Raw genomic sequence first — 25,246 nt, 5'->3', positions numbered from 1 at the left:
TGGCTCTGGATCCCTGAGGGCCAGCCTTGAGCCCAGCTGCTCACTAACCACTAGCTGAGTGGCCCCAGCCCTGGGCCACCTGGCCCCTAAAACTTTTCACGTTAATGGTTGAAGTGGGTGTTGAGTTGTCCCAACACCCAAGGACTTCTGGGAAGATGGAGGGTGGAAATGAAAAGCCTGGATATGCTTGGTAAATGGTAGCTGTGAGCAGGCACCCTGCCTTCTCTCCTTGCTCCCTGGGGCTGACTCTCTGGTGATCACACACAGGCTCCGGAGCAGGACAGATCAGGCCACCTCTGGCCTGATGTGTTGCCCCGTCGTCTGAAAAATGGGGATAATCGTCACCTTTCTGTGCTGGACTTGTGAGGATGGATTGAGCTGATAGGTGGGAAGCCCCCTAGTTCACACCCCGCCCTGCTCCCACCAGCTGGCTGTGTGGGTATATTGCTGCTTTCCCACCCATGCAGTGGGGTGCAGGGAGGTCAGAGACCAGCCCATGCAGAGATGTTGGAGAGGCACAGTGGAGACTTGCAGCGCCGGCACTTAGTAGAGAGAGACAGAGGACAGGAGAGTAGTCGGGAAATGCAGCAGACTGAGGAAGCCTGCGGGGCAGGGAGTTAGACGATGGAACGGGGACCAGCTGAAGTGAGAGTCCCTGAGAGGGCCCTCCAGCTGCCACTGCAGCAACCTCGGGTAAACGGTGGCCATGGGCCAGGGGGATACCAGGCCACCGCACACATGAGGCATATCACCCCTGGAGGGTCATTTTGCTGGCAGGATTATGGCGAGAAACATTGGGTTATAACCTCATGATCGCCAAAGAATTGATGCTTTTGAACTGTGGTGTTGGAGAAGACTCTTGAGAGTCCCTTGGACTGCAAGGAGTTCCAACCAGTCCATCCTAAAGGAAATCAGTCCTGAATATTCATTGGAAGGACTGAAGCTGAAGCTGAAGCTCCAATACTTTGGCCACCTGATGTGAAGAACTGACTCACGGGAAGAAACTCTGATGCTGGGAAAGATTGAAGGTGGGAGGAGAAGGGGACGACAGAGGATGAGATGGTTGGATATCATCACCGACCCAATGGACATGAGTTTGAGCAAGTTCCGGGAGTTGGTGATGGACAGGGAAGCCTGGCGTGCTGCAGTCCATGGGGTCACAAAGAGTCGGACACGACTGAGCGACTGAACTGAGCTGAAAAGGAACCTCAATGGTGGATACATTTATGTTCTATCCATGTTATGAGTCAGGACAGAGGACGCACAAAACTTCAGGGGCATTTGGTCCTGGGGCTGCTTGCTGCCTTCTGCCACACCCCAGCCTCCCTTGGGGAAGCGTGGCTGCCTCTTAGCCAGCACAAACTCTTTAGTGAAAAAGCAGACAGCATGACCTTGTCCATCCATCTCGTGTGCAGATGGGGAAACTGAGGCGCTGAGAGTTCAGGGGACTGGCCAGCCCTAGACTCAAGAGTCCTCCTTACCTGGCCCCTCCCAACCCACCCCATCTTTAAGGGCTCTTTCTGATTTTTTACATAATTGAGATGGAATTCAGAGTGGCAGCCCCCACGGCAGATCTGTGTGAGGCGGTATTCGGGGACCTGGATTTTTGACCAAGCGTTGAGATGCGCGTCTGGTATGTGATGGTTGAGGGGCAGGAGGACCCGATGGGGCCAGCATGAGGGTGGGGGCACGGCTGAATGTCGGCATCAGCTGCAGACCCCTGAGTGTGCAAGGCCTGTTAGTATCTGCAGGGACTGACCCTAACCTCCTCCACCCTGTCAGTGCCCCCGGTCAGCAAATCTGGGCCTGCCCGGGACCCGGGAAGCTGTCTGCTGGAGGGCTGGCAGAGCGTGTAGGAATCTGGGTGTTGGGAGTGGGGGCCCGTTTTGGCAGAACTTGCTGTGGACTACAGCTCTGAAACGAGCCTTGGAAAGAAAGGAGTTCTATGGTCAAATTGGTTGGGAAACCTGGGGTTAACGGTCAGTTGCGTTCCTTTACTGCAGGTCCTCTTCCAGCCGGCACAGCTCCTGGGCATCGTGTCTCCCCAGACGAGCCATGCCTCCCACTTGCTTGACCATGGGCACCTCTCCCCAGGGCCCATTCAGGAAGCTGGGTCCAAGAGCACTTTGGGGAAAACTGACAGTAATGGCACCTCTCCTTTACCGAGTGCCTGCCGTGTACTGGGTACTGTGCTGAGTGATCTCTGTTATTGCTCATGTTATTTCTCCCCCACGTCCTCAATGAGGTGGGCGGTATTTTACCATGTCCATTTTATAGAAGGGAAGCCTGAGGTGTGGGTTTTTCCCTGGCTCGTCCAGGGCCCTGTCTGGTTTGTGGTGAGCTGGGATTTGAACCCACGTTCGCTGGCGTTGTTGCACTGGCCCCATGCCGCAGCCCCCTCTGCCCATCCAGACCCTTCTGTGGACAGGGCACCTGCAGCCTGGGGTCCCAGGGTGAGTGAGGGGCAGGCAGGGCCTTGAGCTCAGGTGTCCCTTCTGCCAACACAGGGCTCAGTCTTGAGACTCAGCGTGCCGGGCAAGGGGTCTGTTTTGCTCTGGGGCCAGGAGAGGGCCCAAGGCTGGCGAACTGTGCCCCTGTGACTCTGAATGGATGGAGGTCTGTGAGCAAGGCTGCAGGTACCCTCGGCGCTCTGTGGGTCGAGGGAGAAGCCAGTGGGACTGACCTGCTTATAAACAGTGTCAACTGGGTGGATGAGTTGGGAACATTACAGCCTGCAGACTCCTTCCATCAGCCTACACTTACTGTACAGTTTGAGGAAAGACCTCAGGTCATTGAGGGGAGTTGGAGAAACTGAGGCCCAGGTCTTGTGGCAGAGAAGGGCAGAGACCTCATCGGGAAGTAGGTCAAGTCTGAACAAGACTGTGGCCTCGGTCCTTTGGGGAGAGACACCCCGCCTCGCCTTCCATGGGACTCCGGCCCCTCCACCTCCCGCTTGCCTTTCCCTTCTCCCGCCTGCTCAAGTCCCCTGTCTGGCTGCCTTTGCTGCAGCCTTGTCAGGGTCCCACACTGTGGCCACCAGGCCCTGCCCTTGGCTGTCATAGCATCATCTCCCTGCAGGTCCCCTTGCCTGGTGGCCTGTCTGCTTCCCATCAGATGAAGGGCAGTGATTGCTTCTTGCTCATGGTTGGGGCCTCGGTGCCTGGCATATTGAAGATGCTCTGCAAATTCCCGATCATTGAAGGGGAATCAGCAGAAGCTGTTGAGGAGCGGGTTGACGCACGGGGAGGCAGTCCAGGTCTTTATTACTCGGTGACAGATGAGGAGAGCAGCAGGACGCTGTGAATTTACTGAGCCCCTGCTGTGTGCCAGTCACGGGGCTAAAGACAGGGAAATATACACTCTGATCTTTGCCCTCCGTTTGTGTATATTTTTCCCAGTGAGACAAGGGTAACACATATAAAACTGTTGAATAACAGGCTGCTAAATCCCATGCTGGTTTGGAGGACAGCATTCCCTGGAGTGACCCACGGGGGCCAAGTGGTACGGCCCACTGGTGGGCCTGCTGACTCATGGGTTGTAGCTCATTCATCCTGACCTCGATCATGAGACGTAGGCATCACAGTCTTGTTTCACAGGTGAAGAAGCTGAAGCGCGAACTGGAAAAGGAGCGTGCCTGCAATCAAACAGCCAGGGAGGGGGCGGCAGAGCCGAGCTCACCATCAGGCTCCAAGCCCAGTGCTCTTCTGACTTAACTTGATACCTGGAGTTCACACCCGGTGGTGGCTCAGACCTTAAAGAGTTTGCCTGCAATGCAGGAGACCTGGGTTCCGTCCCCAGGCTGGGAAGATCTCCTGGAGAAGGGAATGGCAAACCTCTCCAGTATTCTTGCCTGGAGAATCCCATGGACAGAAGAACCTGGCGGGTTACAGTCCATAGGGTTGCAAAGAGTCAGACACAACTGAGCGACTCACACAGATGGGCCCCTGTGTCTGGGTGAGACCCCCGGCAGGGGAAGTTGGTGGTGCCTCAACTCACTGACTGTCCGGACTTGTGTTGGGAACACCACGCATACTTCAATCTTCCGTACATTTTTCCAATGAGGAGACTGACGCCTGGCCAGTATACGGTTAAGCTGAAACTCCATCCCAGAGCTGTTGGATTTTAAACCAGTGGTTCCCACACCTAGTTGCTGAGCATCAGAATCCTCTGTGGATACTTGGGGGAAAGGAAGATTCCTAGGCCCTCCCCCCACCCCGCCCCGCCATTCGGGTATCCTTAGTGTGGAGTGGGGCCAGGGACTGTGTGTGTGTGTGTGCAGGCTCCCAGGCCGTTCTGCTAGGAAGGATGGAGCCTGGGCCTAGGTCTTTGTGAGGCAGGCAGACCCATGTGAGGGATGGGCAGGCTTTCCAACTCCTGGGGCCTCTGCCAGGCTGAGTCTGATGGGCTCTGCTCGCTTCCCTGCTGTGGGCTTTTGCCCTGCTCTGCATGGCTAGGCTCTGCCTTGGACCAGTCTTTGGTGTCCACTGGGAACTCAGCCATTTCGGTCTCCCTGCCTCTGGGTGAGGGCTTCCGTAGTGGCTCATATGGCAGAGAATCTCCCTGCAATGCAAGAACCTGGGCTCGATCCTTGGATCAGGAAGATCCCCTGGGGAAGGGAATGGCTGCCCACTCCAGAAGGGCCTGGACGAGGGCTGGAGTCGGGCACGTACATCAGGTTGATCTCTGCACATCTGAGGGAGTAAGACGGCCCCTCAGCAGACGAGAGGGGTCCCCTCCTGGCCAAACACATGGGTAGTAGGGCTGGGTACTTTCTGGGGGCAGCGTGGAGCCACCCCTATGAGGTCGGTACTTTTAGCCCCATTTTACAGTGGAGCAGACTGAGGCTTCGTGTGTTCAAGGAGATGACCAAGGTCGTACTGCTGGTAGGTGGCAGAACAGGGACAGGGATCTAGATGTGTCTGGTGCAAAGCCTGTCCTCTTAACCTCTGTCCATCCTGACAAGGAGGAGTAGTAGCTGGAAATTATTCCATTGCAGCTGAGGGATGCTTTCTTTACATGGATGCAGTTTATTCCTTACCCTCAAATTCTTTCACATTCATCTCCTTTTTCCGTTCAAGGAATAACTGAGTAACCTAAGAGGTCACATTCTGTGTCTTACAGATTTGGAATCTGAGGCCCGGAGGTGGGAAGTGACTTGCCAAGGTCACTCAGAGAGTTGAGATGAAACCCTGAACTCGATCGACCCCAGCCTCCCAGGCTTCAGCTCAGTGCGGTCTTTGCTGGTCCTTACTGCCCTCTTGCTTGCAGGGAACAAGATAGCCTGTTGGCACAGAGTTGGTGTCACCTGGGGCTTTCCAGGTGGCGCAGTGGTAAAGAACCTGCCTGCCAGTGCAGGAGATGTAAGAGATGTGGGTTCAATCCCTGGGTCAGAAAGATCCTCTGGAGGAGGAAAGAGCAACCCACTCCAGTATTCTTGCCTGGAAAATTCCACAGACGGAGGAGCCTGGCGGGCTACAGTCTGTGGGGTTGCAAAGAGTTGGACACCCCTGAGCATATACACATCTCGTGTTACCTCAAGTTGTCACCAAGGGTCCTGGGGCCTCGTGGTTGTACGCATTGGATGCTGGCTGACCCGTCTCTTCCTTTCCTGTTTTCCAGGGTCCTACGAGTGTGGAATCTGTGGCAAGAAGTACAAATATTACAACTGTTTCCAGACCCACGTCCGCGCACACCGAGGTGGGTGGGTGTGCCTGGGGCAGAGCCAAGGGGCCCCTACCTCCCCATCCCCTGCCTGGTTTTTCCACCTTGACCCTTCGAGGGTGACCTCAGAGCACTTTTCGCAGTGGAAGTGGGACCCGAGGCGAAGGGCAGAGGCCTCCTTAACTTGGGGGAGCACCCTGGGGTGGGGATGGGGTGGGGAGGAGGCTTCTGCCAGCCCCACATGGGCCCACTTCCTCCCAAGGGGCTTTGGTACGGCTCGGTGTCAGCGGCCCCTGCGGAGGTACTCGTGTGTCACCTCGTATGTTGCTCACGGGATAGCAGCCTGCTGGAGATGAGGACATCGGGGACAGGAAGGGCGGTGTTTGCCGCTCCCTGGGCCTGACCCTGGCAGGTGGGGACGAACGGCACCAGGTCAAGGCCTGCCAGGCAGCAGGAAACACAGGGAAGGCTTTGTGCCCGAATCTTGAGTGGAGCAGCGGCATCCCTGGGCTCGCAGGATCGGCCTCTCCTGGCCCTGCCTTCTCGGCTTCTCTCCCTCTTGGCAGCGGCCCTTCCACTGTCTGGTCCGCTCACCCGCTTCTTCTCTGTTACAGACACTGAAGCCACCTCAGGGGAGGGAGCCTCCCAAGGCAGTGAGTATTTTGCCCTCCTCTTGAACTATGGGGGCTGAGAGGGCCAGGGCTGGGGGCAGAGCCAGGGCCGGGGTGAAGCGCTCAATCCTACACCCCAAGGTGGGCCTGGGAGGCGCCTGAGAGCACCCTTTCCCAAAGCATGCTCCGTGGCGTAGTCATCCTAGGGAAGTTAACAGGCGATGAAGGGTGCTCTGGCCAGATCACCTGGGGAAACCTTGAGTTCTGCTAAGATGAACATGTTTCTTTGCTGGAGACTTCTCAGGGCCCTTCGCTGGTAAAATATGTACATGCACCCCAAAAGGGACCCAGTGTGTGCACTCTGTTCTTCTGACTCCCCCTCATGGGTTGGGGGGCTTCCCCTGTTGGTTCCAGTGCTGAAGAATCCACCTGCCAATGCTGGAGACTCGAGATCAATCCCTGGGTCAGGAAGGGAGGAAGAGATGGCACCCCACTCCAGCATTCTTACCGGGACAATCCCACGGACAGAGGAACCTGGCGGGCTACAGTCCATGGGGTTGCAAAAGAGTCGGACAGGACTGAGCGACTAAGCACGCACTCACGCATGCGTGGCTCGGGGGTCGGTCGCCGTAACTGATGTTTGGGAAATGCTACTTCGGAGAGTTATTTCAGGAGCACTCACAGGCATGAATCCTGGGGGGCGGTGTCCCAGCCCTGGGGATGCACGGAGCCTCAGCATCTGGGGATGGTTCCACTTGGCTGCTTGCAGGGGCCCTGCCTGCCTTCCCTCCAGATCTAAACCCACAGGGCTGGTGGGCAGCCAGCCAGTGGGTGTAGGCGGGGGTGGAACCTCTCCCCACTCAACAGACCTGAGCTCCAGAACCCAGCAGTTCCCCTCCCCGGTGCGTTGTGTGCGCATGTCCACCCAAAGATGGGAATTAAGACATTCTTAGCAGGGACTTCCCTGAGGGTCCAGTGGTTAAGACTTCACCTTCCAATGCAGGGGGTGCAGGTTCGATCCTTAGTTGGTGAGCTGAGATCCTTCATGCCTCAAAAAAAAAAAAAAAAACAGAAGCAATATTGTAACAGATTCAATAAAGACTTTAAAAAGGGTCCACATCAAAAAATATATTAAAAAAAAAAAGATGTTCTTAGCAGCACTGTTCATAACAGCTTCAAACCAAAAACCACCCAGCGCTAGCTGAACAGGTGAGTAACGCAGAGGGTGTTCTCACAGAGAACTGCAGGACGACAGTATAGCCGTGAGAAGGACAGACAGTGGCTACACACAGCGGTGTGTGTTACCCACAGACAGAACGTTAGCAGGAGGAGCCCTGCACAGAGGTCCTCCTCTTACAATCTGTGTACAGAAAGTGTAGGAACGGAAGGAAACTCACGATGGAAGAAGTCAGAGCCACGGTCACCCTCAGAAAGGGGCTTCTGGGTTTCAAGAATGGAGCTGGGTACTGGTTACACAGATGTTTGCAGTTTCTGGCAGGGTGATGAGTGGAACCTTTTAGGGTTTTTACATCTTTCTGTATCAGTGGTCAGCATATTGTTTGGTAGGGGACCAAAGAGTAGATATTTTAGATTTCGCAGGCCAGATGTCTCCATCACATCTGCTCAGCTCTGCCATGGAGCGTGAACGCAGTCAGGGACCATATGGAAATGAATTCTTTACCAAAACAGATGCTGGGCAGGCCACAGTTTGGGCACCTCTGTTCTACTGGTTTGGTATACCACCAGAAATACTTGTTAAAATAATAAGTAAACAGGACTCCCCCCACTGCTTGAAAATCCAAAACAGTAGTTTAAGGAGGTAGGAAGGACCTTAGTTCCATTGGAGTCTAATAGCATTTCTCCTGAGGCACTTTCTTATCCACTCTTTCTTTGGATTCTTCTTGTTGTTCATTCGCTAAGTCATGTCTGACTCTTTGTGACCCCATGGACTGCAGCACGCCAGGCTTCCCTGTCCATCACCATCTCCCAACATGAGAGTTTGCTCACACTCATGTCCATTGAAACAGAGATGGTATCCAACCATCTCATCCTCTGTTGCCCTCTTTTCCTCTTGCCCCTCAGTCTTTCCCAGAATCAGGGTCTTTTCCAGTGAGCCAGCTCTTCGCATCAGGTGGCCAAAGTTTTGGAGCTTCAGCTTCAACATCAGTTCTTTCAATGAATATGCGAGGTTGACTTCATTTCGAATTGACTGGTTTGATCTGCTTGCTGTCCAAGGGACTCTCACCACATGATTCTTACACCACATGAAAGGCCGGCGCGGCTGAGACTACCTCTCCGTTTTCTGGAGAATCTGAGCATCAGATTGGCCAGGCACCTGCCCCCAGGCTTGCAGCAGGAGGTGGCGAATCCTGTGTCCACTCCTTGAGCTCCACCCTGCCCCTGCCTGGCTGCTGGCTCCTTCTCCCTCAATAGCTCCCTTCTCTTCGCCTGCCTGTGGTCAGCCACACAGTTGAAGAACTTCCCTATTTATCTTTCCTTCCTTGGCTGCTCTGGGCCCCCGCCTCTCCGGCAGCCCCTCAATGCTCTGTTATGCTCCGTCTGGCTTCCGTCATTCCCGGAGGCTCACTGTGGAGGACTTGGGGACTGAGGTATTTTTGGTACTTCCATCACTTTTTTCTTCCTCCCTGCGGTATTCTTTCCCCGTGGCCAGTGTGCCTGACTTGACCCTCAGTCCAAAAGCATTGCTGCCCTGACCCCTGGGCAGCCGCACCTGCTCAGAAAGCCTGGCGTCCTCACACCCCAGTCTTGTGACAGGAGCCTGGCCATGGAGTCCTGGGGAGAAGGCTCAGTCCAGCCTCATTGTTTTTGCAAAGGAGGATACCGAGTCCAGATAGAAGTCATGCAGTTTGTTCAGGGTGGAGGTGGGCAGAGAAACCAAGTCTCACCCCTTCTAGTCCAGGGATCTTTCATGTATTTGTTAAAAAAAAAAATAGCACAGTCATACATAGAGGCATAAACCCAGTTACCAGTCTGTCAACTACAAACCTCAAAGATGAGCTCCACATCCAGCTTTCTTGCTGCTGTTGCATTCATTCCCTTTGTTCAGCTATAATATTAGGTACCATTTACTGAGTATTTATTGCTCATTTATTGTGCTCATTTATTCTTTATTGCAATTCTGGGAGATGAAGAATTATTATTTTTTTCATTCCCATTTTGCAGATGAGAAAATCGAGGTATGGAGAGTTTAGGGCACATGTCCAACATTAATGACACCTGAAGGTGGTGAAGTTGACTTCAAACTTGGGGAGCCTGACTACAGGGCCTGCCTGCCTCCCAAGGCAGATTGGCAGTGGCATTCCTAGAGACGCCAAGCTCTCCTGGGGTTCTGGAGACATAAAGTTTCACTGACAAGAAACTCATTTTGCCTTTCTTCCCTTGGGTATAACTCTCACCCTAATTCCTCCAGCCTTAGGCGAGCCCGGGAATACGTCCCCATCCTTGCAGTGGTATGGGATTTGACAGAGCAGCGTAGGGGCACTTCTCAGCGGCAGGAAGCTGGGGGTTCGCATTTCATCGGAGGTGGCAGATGTATGTGGCCCAGTGGGTAGGAGAGGCAGTGTGGACAGAGATGAGACATGTGGGACAGCTGCAGGGCGACCAGCAGTGACCAGTATGGGGGGACATTGCAGAGGCAGGAACCCACCTGGATCCAGCAGACCCAGGTGGCCTTGACTTACCCACCCCCAGATGTCCGAGAAGGATTATGGTCCAGATGGCATGTGATGGGGGAGGTTGTCTATGCTGGATTGCTGGCCACAGGCAAAGATCATGTGCCAGCCTTGGAATTCTGGAGCTGTCAGCACAGGAGAGGCCCTGGGAGTCGGCTCATCTTCCACCCTCCCACATTAGGGAGGAGATGGGGGACTCTGAGTCCCATGGTGGGGTTGTTACTTGCTGGCAGTCTGGGTGAGGCAGGCCAGGACCGAGACTCTCCTCCCCACCCCCACCACCTCTTCCCCACACCACTCCGTGGCTGGCTGGGGCAGAGGCCTGGAGATGGTAGGGCCTGGTAGGATGGTGGATGCCTGGACCCGGCCTGGTCCCTGTGAAGGGCCACACACAGGCTTGCCTTGCTGTGGGGCTCGCGGAGGTCCCTTCCTGTCCTCAGCGGCCTTGAGTGTGAAATGGTTACCACTTCCGGCCTCGGCTGCAGGGACAAATGCAGGGAATGCCCGGCCAGCTCCTGGCCTGGCTTCTCGCAGCGCAGTACTGCCCCACCAGTTCAGTCGCTCAGTCGTGTCCGACTCTTTGCGACCCCGTGGACTGTAGCACGCCAGGCCTCCCTGTCCATCACCAACTCCCGGGATGGTTATTCTCATGGAACTTCACAAAGGAAGGGAGGCCAGTTATGAACCCGGCCCTTCGGGGCTCAGCACATACGGGGTACCATTGGGAGTGCCTTGGAAAGTGACTTCCGGGCTCCCCGGTCTCCTTGCGGAGAAGACTCTTTGACACCCCAGGGGCTCCTCTCCGCGGATCGCCAATTGGACCCAGTCTGGCCCAGACCCACCTCTCACGGCCCCCAAGGGCCCGAAGGCCCGGTAACCCCGTGTCCTTCCATCCTCCACAGACAACTTCAGGTACACATGTGACATCTGCGGGAAGAAGTACAAATACTACAGCTGTTTCCAGGAGCACCGGGACCTGCACGCGGTGGATGGTGAGTCAGGCCCCTCACTCCTGGGGAGCAGAGTCGCGTAAACAGACCTCTCTCCGGGGCTCTTACCAGGCCCCCGCCCCGCCCTCAGCTTCCCCTCCCTCCCACACCCAGGGGAGGTCAGGCCGCAGACAGACCACAAGCGAGCGAGCAGAGCGACCAGCTTGCAAGGATTCTGGGCGAGGGAACGCCCCCACCATGCTCCCTCTATATATACTTCTGATTAGGGTAACCCAAGTGAAATCGCCGTTTTTGTAGGTCAAAAATCAGTCGCATATCAGCAGTTTTATATCAGTTTGTTTTGCGATTTCATGTTGAGTATTCACATGCTCTGGTGAAATTAAACCAATTTTTTAAAATGAATGATGATATTTTAGCATCTTAGATTATAGAGTTAGAAATTAGAACGATAAATTTAGGTAATTTATTTTTGGAATCTCAAGAATCCTGGAAATAGGGTCTTCGCCTGGGAAAGGATCCTGGAAGGTTCCCTCTTCGGCCCCACACCCCCAGCCGGAGTCAAGCCCTGACATCCAGGTCCTGCCCTCCTCTCTCCTCCTCTTTCCCTTCCCACCCCCTCATCCTTTCTTTTTCTGCTGCCCTGGCCCCTCCAGTGAGTGGCAGAGATCTAAAAACAGGCCAGCCAGCAAGCATCTTTCTGCCCTGGGGTGGTCCCAGGCCATGGGGAGGGTCCCAGCCCCATGGGAAGGATGAGGAACAGAAGGATGTGCCCTCCTGGGGCCCCTGGTTTTTTGGGGCATCCACAACGGCTAAGGCAGGCTCGTGGGACCGAGGCTGGGGGCATCGGGCAGAGGCAGGGACTAACAGGGCTCCTGTTTGCTTCTTTTCTTCTGCGGCTGCTGCCTCCCGCCCGGGCGCAGTGTTTAGTGTGGAAGGGGCCCCTGAGAATCGGGCAGGTAAGTCCTCGGTGGCAGCCCACCTCCCTGCCCCCAGCTGAGCCCAAAGACCTGGTTACCAGGGTGCTAAGGGCCATATGTTCTCCCACAGACCCCTTCGACCAAGGTGTCGTGGCCACTGACGAGGTGAAGGAGGAGCCCCCGGAACCATTCCAGAAAATCGGGCCAAGTATGCAGGCCTCTGTCTGGGGCCGGGGCTGGGTGGGGAGACAGGCCGGGGGTGGCCGAGGGCAGCAGGGCAGGTCCCACTCCTGGAAGGGGTAGTGTTGGGAATCCTGCAGCAACGGCGCTGGCCAATGAGCCGCTGGCCTCCTTGTACCTCACTTTGCCCACCTGTCAGATGGGTCAGTCACGCTTAGGACTTTAGCTTTTGAGAAGCAGCAGGACAGCACAGTGCTTGGTGGCTGGTGTTAGCCATCCTGAGCCCCGGCTCCTCACCTGTGGAGTAAGGGGGACACTTTGCCGCAGGTTTGTTGGGGGATTAAATGAGATCATGGATGTAAATCACCTATTCATTAGCACAGTGCCTGGTACATAGTAGTGCTTGGAAAATACTGTTGTTATTTTTGTTGAGGGGGTTTATTAGCCAGTGAAGCTGTCCAGGGGAGCTGCTTGCGGATACTCTAGTCCTCATCCCAGTAAACCCCTGGGGGGCAGGAGCCATTCGCTTGACCTGCCTGTTTGCAACACGTGTGTTGAGTGTTGTAGGGACACAGCAGTGAGCAGGACAGATGTGGCCCTGTTTTGGGTAATTTACACGGTGGGAGTGGGGGGACGGGCAGTCGGTCAATAAGCAAGTAGTTACAACATAGAAACATGGGGAGCAGCGAGGCCAGGAGGCGACTGGCCAGCCTTGGGAATCCAGGAGGCTTCTGTGTGGGGATGAGGGTGGGGATGAGCCCCTGCACCCCAGGTGAAGGCAGGAGAACTGCACTTGTCCCAGAAACTGAAAGGCAGGTCGGTTCTGAGTTCAGGTCTTAACAGAGCCTTGGAAACCAGAAGAAGGCAGACTTCATCCCGAGGGGACTGAGCCAGAGTTCACCCAGTGGAGAGGGACTTGATCAGACTGGCATTTTAGGAAGGTACTTTGACTGCTGCAGGGAGTATGGGTTGGAGTGGAGCGCGGGGGCGGGGTTCTCACGAGTGAGACTGGTCCAGCCCTTCAGGAATTTGCGTACTGGCTCCTTCCTCTCTGTCTCCCATGCCTCTCTTACTAATCAGCGAGAGGAGACCTCCGCTGGCGCTGCTTGTTGCAGTGAGGATTACGGCAGTTTGTGAAAATATACACATATACGTAGATTGAAGGGATGAGGAAGTTTAGCAAAGGAGAGTCAAGGAAGCTGGGACTGCGAGGCCAGAGACAAGTCTCAGAGGGTGGGGCCTGGTCCTGGCCCTGGGAAAGCGCTGGATGAACCTGTGAAGAAGGACCTTCCTCCTTCCTCTCCTTTTCTTTACCTCTTAAAACACTCAGGCAACTAGAGATGTGATAACATCTGTAAAGGGGTTCCACAGTGCTTGCCATGTGCATGACAAACATCTGATAAACAGTGACATTAAAGTAATCTTGAAGAAAATGATGAGATCCTTCACACTGGAACTGCTAGAAGTTAGACTGTGGGAAAACCCAGAGGTAAATCAGACATGCTCCATGACAGACATTCCTGACCAGTACAGGACAGGGACATTGGGATCTCTTGACCCTCCCCTCCCACCGCTCCAGTTCCATCTAACAGCAGCAGCAGCACAGCACCCCCACTTCCCATCTGTAGCATCATGATTAGGAAGATTGAGTGTAGGCTACATAAGCTGTAGAATCACACAAGCCCAGGTTTGAATGCCGACATCCCCCGTTTACTAGCTGCATACCGCTTCTGAAAGTGGCTCAGTCATGTCAGACTCTTTGCGAGCCCATGGACTATACAGTCCGTGGAATTTTCTAGGCCAAAATACTGGAGTGGGTAGCCTTTCCCTCCTCCAGGGGATCTTCCCAACGCAGGGATCGAATCCAGGTCTCCCACATCGCAGGGGGATTCTCTACCCGCTGAGCCACCAGGGAACCCCAAGAATACTGGAGAGGGTAGCCTATCCCTTCTCCAGCAGATCTTCCCAACCCAGGAATTGAACTGGGGGCTCCTGGATTCCACCTGCAATGCAGGAAACCTGGGTTTGATCCCTGGGCTGGGAAGATCCCCTGGAGAAGGGAAAGGCTACCCTCTCTAGTATTCTGGCCTGGAGCATCTCCATGCACCGTATAGTCCATGGGGTCACAAAGAGTTGGACACGACTGAGCGACTTGCACTTTCTTTTACTCCCTCTCAGTGTCCATTGACGCGTGTGTAAGTTGGGAGCAAGAGCATCTATCTCAGAACTTCCCCGGTGGTCCAGTTGTTAAGACTTGACCTTCCTGTGCCGGGGTGCCAGGTTAGGCTCTGGCAGGGAGCTGTCCTGCATGCCGCAGAACCAAGACATTACACAGAAGCAGTGTTGTAACATGTCCAATAAAGACTTTAAAAAAAAAAAAGAACATCTATTTTTTCTTCAGTGCTGTTGGAGGTTGCTCACATCAGCAGCACCTGGATCATGTTCTGAGCTTAACAAATGAGCGATGTTGCTGAGAGATGGTCGAGAATTTAGAGCCATCCCAAAGATGAACCCCAGCTCTACACTTAATGCCTGCGTGACGTCCTGCAAGTTTTATAATCTCTCTAATCACAGTAGTGACAGTAAAACTCACCTCTCAGGATTGTTGTGGTGATTAGATGAGGTTATATTTGTAAAGGAATTAACATAGTCCTTGACATTGACATGGAAAACATTAAATACGTGGTACCTATTAATTACCCAGAAAGGTACAGAGCAAGCTGAAACTTGTTCTTTGTGTCAGTATCTACATCTGACAGCCAGCCAGTTGCTGGGACCTGGGAGGAATTATCACAAATTATATGGGATAGAATTGCATTGAGAAAACTGAACTGAGCTTGGCTCCCAGCTTGACGCTGTGGAACTGAGATGTCTATGAGAGTTACAACTCAGAGGCTGCCTTGAGAGATAAGAATCCTGCTTCTTGGGCTTCTGCCACTTTCTGTAAGCTGGCTGGTGCTACAGCACCGTGATGGTGATGAGCCACAGAATAAGGGGAGCTGGTAGAGGTACAGTGCCCTCTGGAGAGACTAGTCCCCATGGGTAGAGCTCTGTAGGTTAAGAGAAGAGGAGAAACCGCAGCAGCAGTGCATGCTGGGAAGTATGCCTTCCACACCCACGTCAGTTGTGCAAACTAGAGAGCTAGGTACTCGACAAGGAGGAAGCCAGAGCCAGAACAGAGCGGAGGAGTCCTGCCAGAAAGAGGGAGTTGGTCTAAGAGGCCCCCAGGGTCAGCTTGCTCTTCAGCTGCAGATCTGAGAACTGCTCCCGTGGTGATGGTCTGCCATGATAATGGGATGATCAAGGACAATTCATTCAAGTCTGTTGAAACAGAGTAAATCTGGATTTAGAGGTTACTTGATTTTTATACCTAGATAAGGAAGCGTCCAGTCCCAAAGGAAGGTGTTGCCAAAGAATGTTCAAACTATCGCACAGTTGCACTCATCTCACACGCTAGCAAAGTACTGCTCAGAATTCTTCAAGTCAGGCTTCAACAGTATGTGAACTGAGAACTTCCAGATGTTCAAGCTGGATTTAGAAGAGGCAGAGGAACCAGAGATCAAATTGCCAACATCCGCTGAATCATCGAAAAAGCAAGAGAGTTCCAGAAAAACATCTATTTCTGCTTTAGTGACTATGCCAAAGCCTTTTTGTGGATCATAATAAACTTTGGAAAATTCTTCAAGAGATGGGAATACCAGACCACCTGACCTGCCTCCTGAGAAATCTGTATGCAGGTCAAGAAGCAACAGTTAGAACTGGACATGGAACAACAGACTGGTTCCAAATCAGGAAAGGAGTACGTCAAGGTTATATATTGTCACCCTGCTTATTTAACTTATATGCAGAGTACATCTTGAGAAATGCCAGGCTGGATGAAGCACAAGCTGGAATCAAGATTGCCAGGAGAAATAACAATAACCTCAGATATGCAGATGACACCACCCTTATGGCAGAAAGCAAAGAAGAACTAGAGAGCCTCTTGATGAAAGTGAAAGAGGGAAGTGAAAAAGTTGGCTTAAAACTCAACATTCAAAAAATGAAGATCATGGCATTCAGTCCCATCACTTCATGGCAAATAGATGGGGAAACAATGGAAACAGTGAGAGACTTTATTTTGGGGGGCTCCAAAATCACTGCAGATGGTGATTGCAACCATAAAATTAAAAGACGCTTGTTTCTTGGAAGAAAAGCTATGACCAACCTAGACAGCATGTTAAAAAACAGAGTCATTACTTTGCCAACAAAGGTCCATCTGGTCAGGGCTATGGTTTTTCCAGTGGTCATGTATGGATGTGAGAGTCGGACTATACAGAAAGCTGAATGCCGAAGAATTGATGCTTTTGAACTGTGCTGTTAAGTCCCTTGGACTGCAAGGAGATCCAGCCAGACCATCCTAAAGGAGATCAGTCCTGGGTGTTCATTGGAGGGACTGATGCTGAAGCTGAAACTCCAATCCTTTGGCTACCTGGTGCAAAGAACTGACTCACTTGAAAAGACCCTGATGCTGGGAAAGATTGAAGGCCAGAGGAGAAGGGGACGAGAGAGGATGAGATGGTTGGATGGCATTACCGACTCGACAGACATGAGTTTGAGTAAGCTCCAGGGGTTGGTGATGGACAGGGAAGCCTGGCGTGCTGCAGTCCATGGGGTCACAAAGAGTCGGACACGACTGAGTGGTGACTGAACTCAAGGATGAGTGACTTGAAAAGTTTTGGGGTTTTGTTTTTTAAAAAAGAAAACTTGGGAATTACGAAAATTCTGCATGACAAGAAAAGGAATTTAGGAGACCTAGAAGAAGAGAATGCCTCTGAAAGTGATGAACTAATGAGCTTGGAAGAAAATCCTGTTGGACAACCACAGTCAAGTATGAGAAAATATAACCTTAGTTCAGTCTGGCTGCCATAACAAAGTATCACAGATGGGCTTACATAACAGAAATTAATTTTTTTCACAGTTCTGGAGGCTGAAGTCTGAGATCAGGGTGACAGTATGGTTGGGTTCTGGTCCAAGGACCCTCTTTCTGGTTGTACTCCCACATGGTGAGAAGAAAAAGAGAACAAGCTCTCTGGTGCCTCTTGTTATAAGGATACTAATTCCATCATGAAGGACCCCCCCACCCCCTGCCTCCATCCTCATGACCTCATCTAAACCTAATTACTTCCCAAAGGCCCCAACTCCAAATAGCACTACATTGACATCTATTTTGGAGATAGGGCATCAACATCTAAATGTGGGGGTGGGAAACAGTTCAGTCCATAACATGACCTGCGCGAGAAAGGAAGCAAAGCAACAAGATGAAAAGGCAGAGAGAGAGAAGTGAGATGAGAAGAATGGGAGAGATGAAATAGAAGAACAGCATCGGTATGTAATTAAAGCCTTCATTTCAGATAGTAAAGAGCAGAATTGGTCTGCAGAGATGGAATTAATGATGTGAAAGACAAACTTGAACAGATGAGCATCATAAGAGGAAAACATGATAAATACAGAGAATAGGAAACCTGTTCCAGGTCATTGGTGTTCCTCTACCAGTGGGCCAGAAGCAATGCTCCAAAGACTCAGTAGAAGAAATAAATGCTCAGCTAAAGGAAGACCTATGTATGCAGATTCAAAGGCTTGTCATATGTTAGGTAGTCAATATAAAAAGACCCATAACTGAAAGATATTAGTGACTCCTTATGAATATAAGGGGGAAAACCATACAGGCACCTGGAAATAAAAAAGCAAGTTATTTTCAAGTGACTCAGTGACTCCAAGGTGGACTTGCCTCGGATTTCCCTACAATACTAAATACTGAAGTATCATGGAGTATGTTGTGAAGGGGAAAGGTTGCAATCTTAAGAATTTTCTATCTAGACAAATTTTTATTTATGTGTAAAGAAAAAAGCAAGGGCTCAAAATCAGGCTGTTTATCCTGTGAACCCATCGTCAAAAAAATTACTTGAAGATATACTCCAATGAACTGACTGGTTGAAGAGATTTAAGAGCTCAGTTATGAGACATTAATTCATAGTACCATCACTTCATGGCGAATAGATGGGGAAACAGTGGCTGACTTTATTTTGGGGGGCTCCAAAATCATTGCAGATGGTGATTGAAGCCATGAAGTTAAAAGACGCTTACTCCTTGGAAGGAAAGTTATGACTAACCTAGACAGCATAGTAAAAAGCAGAGACATTACTTTGTCAACAAAGGTCCGTCTAATCAAGGCTGTGGTTTTTCCAGTGGCCATGTATGGATGTGAGAGTTGGACTATTAAGAAAGCTGAGCGCCGAAGAATTGATGCTTTTGAACTGTGGTGTTGGAGAAGGCTCTTGAGAGTCCCTTGGACTGCAAGGAGATCCAACCAGTCCATCCTAAAGGAGATCAGTCCTGGGTGTTCATTGGAAGGACTGATGTTGAAGCTGAAACTATAGTATTTTGGCCACCTGATGCAAAGAGCTGCATCATTTGAAATGAGTCAACCTGATTCTGGGAAAGATTGAGGGCAGGAGGAGAAGGGGACGACAAAGGATGAGGTGGTTGAATGGCATCACCGACTCAATGGACATGGGTTTGGGTGAACTCTGAGAGTTGGTGATGGACAGGGACGCCTGGTGTGCTGCGGTTCATGGGGTCGCAAAGAGTCGGACACGACTGAGCAACTGAATTGAACTGAACTGAATTCATAGTACGGGAGGACTTGTGAATACTGAACCCAGGTAAACTAGAAGTAAGTTTAAAATGTTGCAAATTTGATTATAAAATTAAATGAGGAAGACAGAGATTATTCTAAAATATTAAGAATGAACTTTCAAAACCGAGAAGGAAGGAATAGGTGAGGGATAAAATGAAGTAGGTTAAGCCTGTCCTACTCATAGTGCAGTCCCCAGGCCAGCAGCATCAGCGTATCCTGGAGGCTTGTTAGAAATATTAATTCTCAGGCCCTACACCAGACCTGTGGAATCAGAATCTCCAAGGTGGGGCTCAGAAATCTGTTGTAACAGCTTTTCTAGATGATTCTTATTCAGGCTAAAGTTTGAGAGTTACTGAGTTGAACTGCCTTTGTCAATCGTAATAGATATAAAAATAGCACTTCTTGCCTGACTATAAAAATTAGAGAAATGTATCTTTTAGACCATCTAAAAGCAATGGAGAATATTGGAAAATGATGGAGTACCAGAGAATAATGGAAAGGCAAAGAAACGAGTTCATACATCAAACAACCAAAACCTAAGGGAATAAACCAGAAAGGGTACAGCATGAAAAAAAAAAAACAAAAGAGAATCGTAAAACCAAGTCAATAATAGCAGTAAAAGCAGATGTCATAGTTTCCTTTATTAGAGGACAGAGATTCTCAGGTTAATTTAAAATAGTCCATGGAAGTCCAATTATTAGGATTCAGCGCTTTCACTGCTCGGGCCTGGTCTCAATCCCTGGTCAGAGAACTAAGATCCTGCAAGCCACATGGTGCAATCAAAAAAAAAAAAAAAAAAAAAACCACAACATCCAGTTGCTGCTAGTGTAATAGAGACATAACTAGTTAATTCCTTATTTTTTACTTCTCTTTCCCAGGGAGCGCTTCCCTGCTCTTTTAACTAAACTGAATTCCCTGCTAGGATTTCCATAGCACTGTTAACAGCTCCTTAAGAACACCTGTTGTGGTTCCAACTTTAAATTTGTGTCATTATTTGAATTTCCTTTCTCCATTTCTAGACTGTAAGCTCCTTAAAGGCAGGAACAATGACTATTTTTGCTCAACATTTTGTGCCAGCATTTAGCAAGAGTACCTGTTTGATAAAGGAAAGTACAAAAAGTTTTAGGATAATGGCTTTAGACACGTGTGAACAAGTAGCAGGAAGAATCTAACAAAGTCATTTCAAGAATTAATATGAATACCAGGCAAACTAATAAACAGTAGAATTAAAAGTCAGAGCAGTAGTTGCTAACTTTCCCACACTTCAGGATTCTCTGTAGGACCTGTTAAAACACAATTTGCTGGATCCCATACCTAGGATTTTTCTTTCAGAAAACCTTGAATAAGCCCCGAGGATTTGCATTCCTAACAGGTTCCCAGGTGATACTGATGAGGGACCACCATCATTTGAGGAGCACTGTGTTAGAAAATAGAGCTTCCCCTGTGGCTCAAAGGTAAAGAATCTGCCTGCCAAGGCGGAGACTCAGGTTCAATCCCTGGGTCGGGAAGATCCCCTGGAGAAGAAAATGGTAACCCACTCCAGTACTCTTGCCTGGGAAATCCTATGGACAGAGGACACTGGTTGGCTACATTAGGTCCCAAAAGAGTCGGATATGACTTAGTGACTAAACAGCAGTGGCAGTGTTAGAAAATAGTGTAACATTAATAAAGGATCCAGTTCACAGCAGAGGTTTTGATCTCATGAGCCTGTCTGCATCAAACAACATTATATCTAATTTACAAAATAATTTTAGAAACACAATCAAATGGAAGAATTGATCACAGCACTTAGTCTTTGACAGAGTGAGAAGAGAAACAAGATTATATAGAGTCTGAATAAGACAATTAATAACAGTTGATCTAACAACTTAAAAGCCTACAAAGAGCAAATAATATATCTTTCCCAGTGTTGGTGATTCAGTTACAAAAATTATTTAGCTACTAAAATTTTTAAAGCTTCTGTATGCCAAGAAAAAAATGTAAACAGACTAAGAAACCAATCAAGAAAAAATACATGTAAGTTACAGAACAAAATGTTGATGTCCTTAATCTATAGAGTTCTTAGCGATTTTAACAAGGTAAACATGCTTATAGAAACATTGACTGTAAATTCAAATAGGAAAGCCAAGGAATAAAAACCGTAGTTCATTAATCCTGAAAAATAGCTTCCTTAGAACTCAGAGAAATGGAAAATAAAATCAGCAGTGCAATATATTTCTCCCTCTCAGGCACAGTAAGAAGATGATAGTCCTTAACTCTGGAAACAATCGTTTTCATATTTTTCTTATGGGGATGAAAATTGACCCAACCTTTCAATAAGTAGTTGGTGCTTTGGTGATCAAAAACCTTAAAAATACACACCCTTAATTTATCCTGAAGAAGTATTGTGCACAGATTATGAGCGATAATCTTTATTTTGCAGTGATGTGCAAAAATAATGAGCAGATGTGCAAAAATTTCTACGAGGATGGAGATTGCAGCATTTTTTTTTTAATAAGGAAAGAATTTTGAAACAATCTCAGTGTCCTCTGGTTTAGAAGACTGGCTCAGCAAATTTCAAAGTCCAATGGGAACCAGGCAGCCAATAAATGCAGTGGAGATCAATGCTTATTGATTTGAGCAAGATGTCCACAAAATATTGTCAATTGAATGCACCAGGTTACCAAGAGCATATAGATCAGGGCCGGTTAATTCAAGGCCCGCAGAAGACTGAAGGCTGATGTCAGTGAGAGATGAGATGGGAGTGAGAGGCGGGGTCTCGGGCAAGTGGCCAGGTGAACGTTCCACCCCATGGGGTATCTGCTACTCTTTGTTTGGGGATTATAGATGATTGAAGTTTCTCTTATATTTAAAATTTTGTATTTGTATTTATCAGTATTTTATAATTTTCCCCCAGTGAACAATATTACATCAGAAATTTTTAAGAAGAAAGAAGTTAGGCAGTGCCAAAAGAGAGGTAAAGACAAAGTCCGGTGGGACCCGAGAGGAAGAGGTGACCCCTTCTGCCAGGGGGTGGGGGGGTGTTTGGGGGCAGGGCAGGTCCTGGAGATGAGGGGACCCAGATGTGGCTGTTGCAGAGGGCAAGGCCTGAACAGGGGGTGATGAAGAAGTTGACGCTGGAGGTCAGTCAGGTCCCCACACGTTTCCTGAGCACCGGGGTCTGGGGGTGGAGCAATGGCTGATGACAGTGTGTGCCAGGTACTGTTCTAAGCATGTGACATACAAATTTAATCCTCACAGCAACCCTATAAGGTGGGCCTATTGTTACCCCCATTTTACAGATAGGAAAACTGAGGCACAGAGAGGGTAAGAGGTTTGCCTAAAGTCGCACAGCTTGAAATAGAGGAGTTGGGATTTGAACCCAGGCAGTCTGACTGAAAGGGGCTGCTGATTCTAGCTGGTGGTCCCAGAATGAGGAGTTTGTGGGGAGGGAGCACACTGCTGCTTCTGGGTGGGAACCAGGCGCCCATTCTCACACTTCTCTCTTCTTGGACAGAAACCGGCAATTACACCTGTGAATTCTGCGGAAAGCAGTACAAGTACTACACGCCCTACCAGGAGCACGTGGCCTTACACGCCCCCATCAGTGAGTACCTTCTCTGCCTGGGGGAGGGGTGAGCCAGCCATAGGCTGAGGCTCTGGAGTTTTGCCAGGGAAGGGCGAAAGCAAGGGTGAACTTATGCTGGGTGGGCCAGTCTCTTGGTATCCAGGTCTGACTTGGGGCCACCTGCCTGCAGGAGCTGGAAGTCCCACCCTTAAGCCAGGAAAGCCTGAGACCTCCCCCGAAGGTCTCAGAGGCCTCGGGCCCACGGGGATCTGGGGTTAGGAACAGTGGGCATCACTTGCCCGAGTCCCTCAGGGCCCTTGTCCTTACCTCTTCTTCTTGTTGTTCAGTTGCTAAGTCATGTGTGACTCTTTGCAACCCCATGAACTGCAGCACGTGGGCTTCCCTGTCCTTCACTTGCTCCTGGAGTTTGCTCACACTCATGTTCCTTGAGTCAGTGATGCCATCTTCTAAGCACCTCTACATCATGTGGTTCCTGAGTCCCCACCCCTGAAGCCAGCACCTTCAGTCTGAACCAGTGCAGGGCCTAACGCAGGCTAGAGCATGGTTGGCTAGATGAGACTTGGCTTTGCCCTTGGCTTTGCCCTTGGAGGTAGGAAGGGTGAGAAGTCAGAAGGAGTGCCAGGCCAGGCCTCAGAAGCCCTGGGTTATCAGTTCCAGTGGGGTCACAGGCTTGTGTTTGGCCTTGGGCAGGCCCCATCCTGCCTCTGGCCCCCAATCTCTCCCTCCTCCCCTGGCCTGGGAGAGAAAGGGTTCTAAGGACCCCTACCACAGGGACATATTGGCCTTCCATTCCGATTTGCCAGCTTCCTTTCTGGGTATCAGAGGTGCTATATCCTTAGGTCCCCAATTATATGAGCCCTCAGTTCTCAACCAGAGTTCTGACAGGGCGGGGCTTAACCAGAATTACAGGGCAGTAGGGGGGAATGTTTACGAGCTCTTTGCGAGTATCTCTGCTTTTGTTTTTCCCAACAGAGCTGTGGGGATCTCCCTCCTCAGTCAGTGGGTGGAAAGATTTAGGTTCAGGAAGGGGGAGGAATTATGCAACGTCATCAGGGTTCAAGGTGTCTGGAGTGTGGGAGGCCTGACCCTCCTTGAGCCTTGGCGATGGCACAGGCACGTGACCCCCTGAGGACCTCCAGGTGCCCAGGGAGAGGTGTTCAGAGCCCCAGAAGGTGGTGGAGGCAGCTCCCCTAAGATTCTTGTCCTGCTTGGCCCCTGACTGCAGCATGACCTTTAAATCTGTCACTTCCCTCCTCTGGGCTCAAGTTTCCCTCCTATGGGAGCTCTCAAGTTCTTTTCAGTCCAGGAGTCTGGGTTCAAGTCATCTCTTCCTTAAGGGGACCCTCAGGCGGGCATCTGCAGTGGCCCAACTAGAGGAACATGTCCCACCACCCATGCTAAGGATGTGTGGGTTACCTGGCAAGGTCCTGCGAGTGGGGGAGAGAGGACCCAGTGTCTACTTGGTGGGCACTGACCCATCCATTTTGCCCATTCATGTTGCTGCTGCTGAGACATCAGGGCTGTGGCTTGAGCTCCATCACTCAGACCCTTCTGAGGCCCCAGCTTTCCATGGGCGGGGAAAGGGGCATCTGTGCATGGACACCTGCTTACCTGTGCTCTCCAGGGTGCATTTACAGTTACTTACCCAAAGTGCACTTACGGTGGTGTTAGCTCCAAAGCCAGCCTGCGACTTGGGTTTCAGCCTTTGGAGGAAACTTTCAGGGCTGTTTCTTCTCTTCCCCCAAATGACTCTTGGAACAAGTTGAATAAGATCATGGAGTTAAGAAGAAGAAGGGCTTGGCTTATAGCCCTGACAAGCAACCTGCAGACCCATACTTGTAACTATGAAGTTTTCGTGCATCATGTGTCAAGTGGTACAGTGGGAACGGGTACTTCATTTGTTCCCTGATTCTTTTCCCCCTAACATCCAGGTACTTCTCTCCTGAGGCACTATCCCCTCTTTCTCCATTCCTCATTTTGTTATTCTCTCTATTGTGGACTCTCTTTGTCTTTCTGCATCTGTTTGTTGAATGCATCTCTTTATTGCTGAATTCTAGAGACTCTGAGATCATCTGTGTTTAAAAATACAGTGTGAGAGATTTAGGCTAAATGCAACAGAGGACTGATTCTTAAAGCTGACCAAGAAGTAGCCCCTCCAGTGGCCTTTGGAGCTAGTGATTTGTATGTCCACAGGTTCTGTGTGGAATTGGGGGCTAGACTTGATGGCTTCATCAACTGGTAACCAGGGCCAGGCCTTGAGAGCCCCTGGATCTGGTGAGAGCATGAGGGATGTAGGCTGACTATGGGTGGAAGAAGATTCATACGTGTTGTATACATCAGTTCATTTTTTTTTTTTAATTACTTAGCAATATTCTGTTGTATGAAAATACCAGTTTGTTTAGCCATTTGCTTGTTCATTTGAGTTGTTTCCAGCTTTAGACTATTAACGAATAAAGCTGCTATGGAAATGCTTCTACCAGGCTTTCTGTGGACATATGTGTTCATTTCTCTTGGATAAATTCCAATGAGTAGAATTGACAGGTCATAGGGGAGAGCGTGTTTACCTTTTTAAAAACTGACAAACCATTTCCCAAGATGACTATAGCACCTTAGACTCCCACCAGCCGCGGATGGGAGTTCCACTGGCTCCGAATTCTTGCCAACATTTGGTGGTAGGAAGCTATTTAATTCGAGCTAATCTGGTGAGTGTGTAGTGATATTTCACTGTGGTGTTAATTTGTGTTTTCTTAATGACTAATGATGTTGAGCACTTTTTCATTTGCTTATTGGCCATTTGTATATTTTACTTTGGGAACTGTTGAAGTCTTTTGACCATTTTTTTGGTTGGGTTGTTTTGATTGTTAAAATGTACGAGTTCTTTTTTTTTTAGCCACACTCCATGGCATGTGGAATCATAGTTCCCCTGAGGGATTGAACCCATGCCCCCTGCATTGGAAGCTCAAGAGTCTTAACTATTGGACCAGCAGGGAG

At 50.2% G+C, this 25,246-nt stretch overlaps 1 protein-coding gene across 11 annotated transcripts in view; it reads left to right on the top strand.

Moving 5' to 3' along the window:
- ZNF618 (zinc finger protein 618) overlaps positions 1-25,246 on the top strand; it is a 199,239-nt gene that overhangs the window by 135,290 nt on the left and 38,703 nt on the right. For 6 of the 11 annotated variants that reach the window (XM_061163363.1, XM_061163359.1, XM_061163358.1 and 3 more), the window contains exons 4-10: positions 5,620-5,697; positions 6,276-6,314; positions 10,867-10,956; positions 11,835-11,870; positions 11,962-12,039; positions 21,584-21,643; positions 22,184-22,273. In XM_061163363.1, coding sequence (XP_061019346.1) covers positions 5,620-5,697; positions 6,276-6,314; positions 10,867-10,956; positions 11,835-11,870; positions 11,962-12,039; positions 21,584-21,643; positions 22,184-22,273 — 471 coding nt within the window. The remainder of the gene's footprint in view (positions 1-5,619; positions 5,698-6,275; positions 6,315-10,866; positions 10,957-11,834; positions 11,871-11,961; positions 12,040-21,583; positions 21,644-22,183; positions 22,274-25,246) is intronic. The other 5 variants (XM_061163364.1, XM_061163362.1, XM_061163361.1 and 2 more) reach the window with 1 other exon arrangement.

This window comes from Dama dama, chromosome 16 (genome assembly GCF_033118175.1).
Source record: "Dama dama isolate Ldn47 chromosome 16, ASM3311817v1, whole genome shotgun sequence".
Taxonomy (NCBI): domain Eukaryota; kingdom Metazoa; phylum Chordata; class Mammalia; order Artiodactyla; family Cervidae; genus Dama; species Dama dama.
This window is presented reverse-complemented; position numbering and strand designations above follow the sequence as displayed.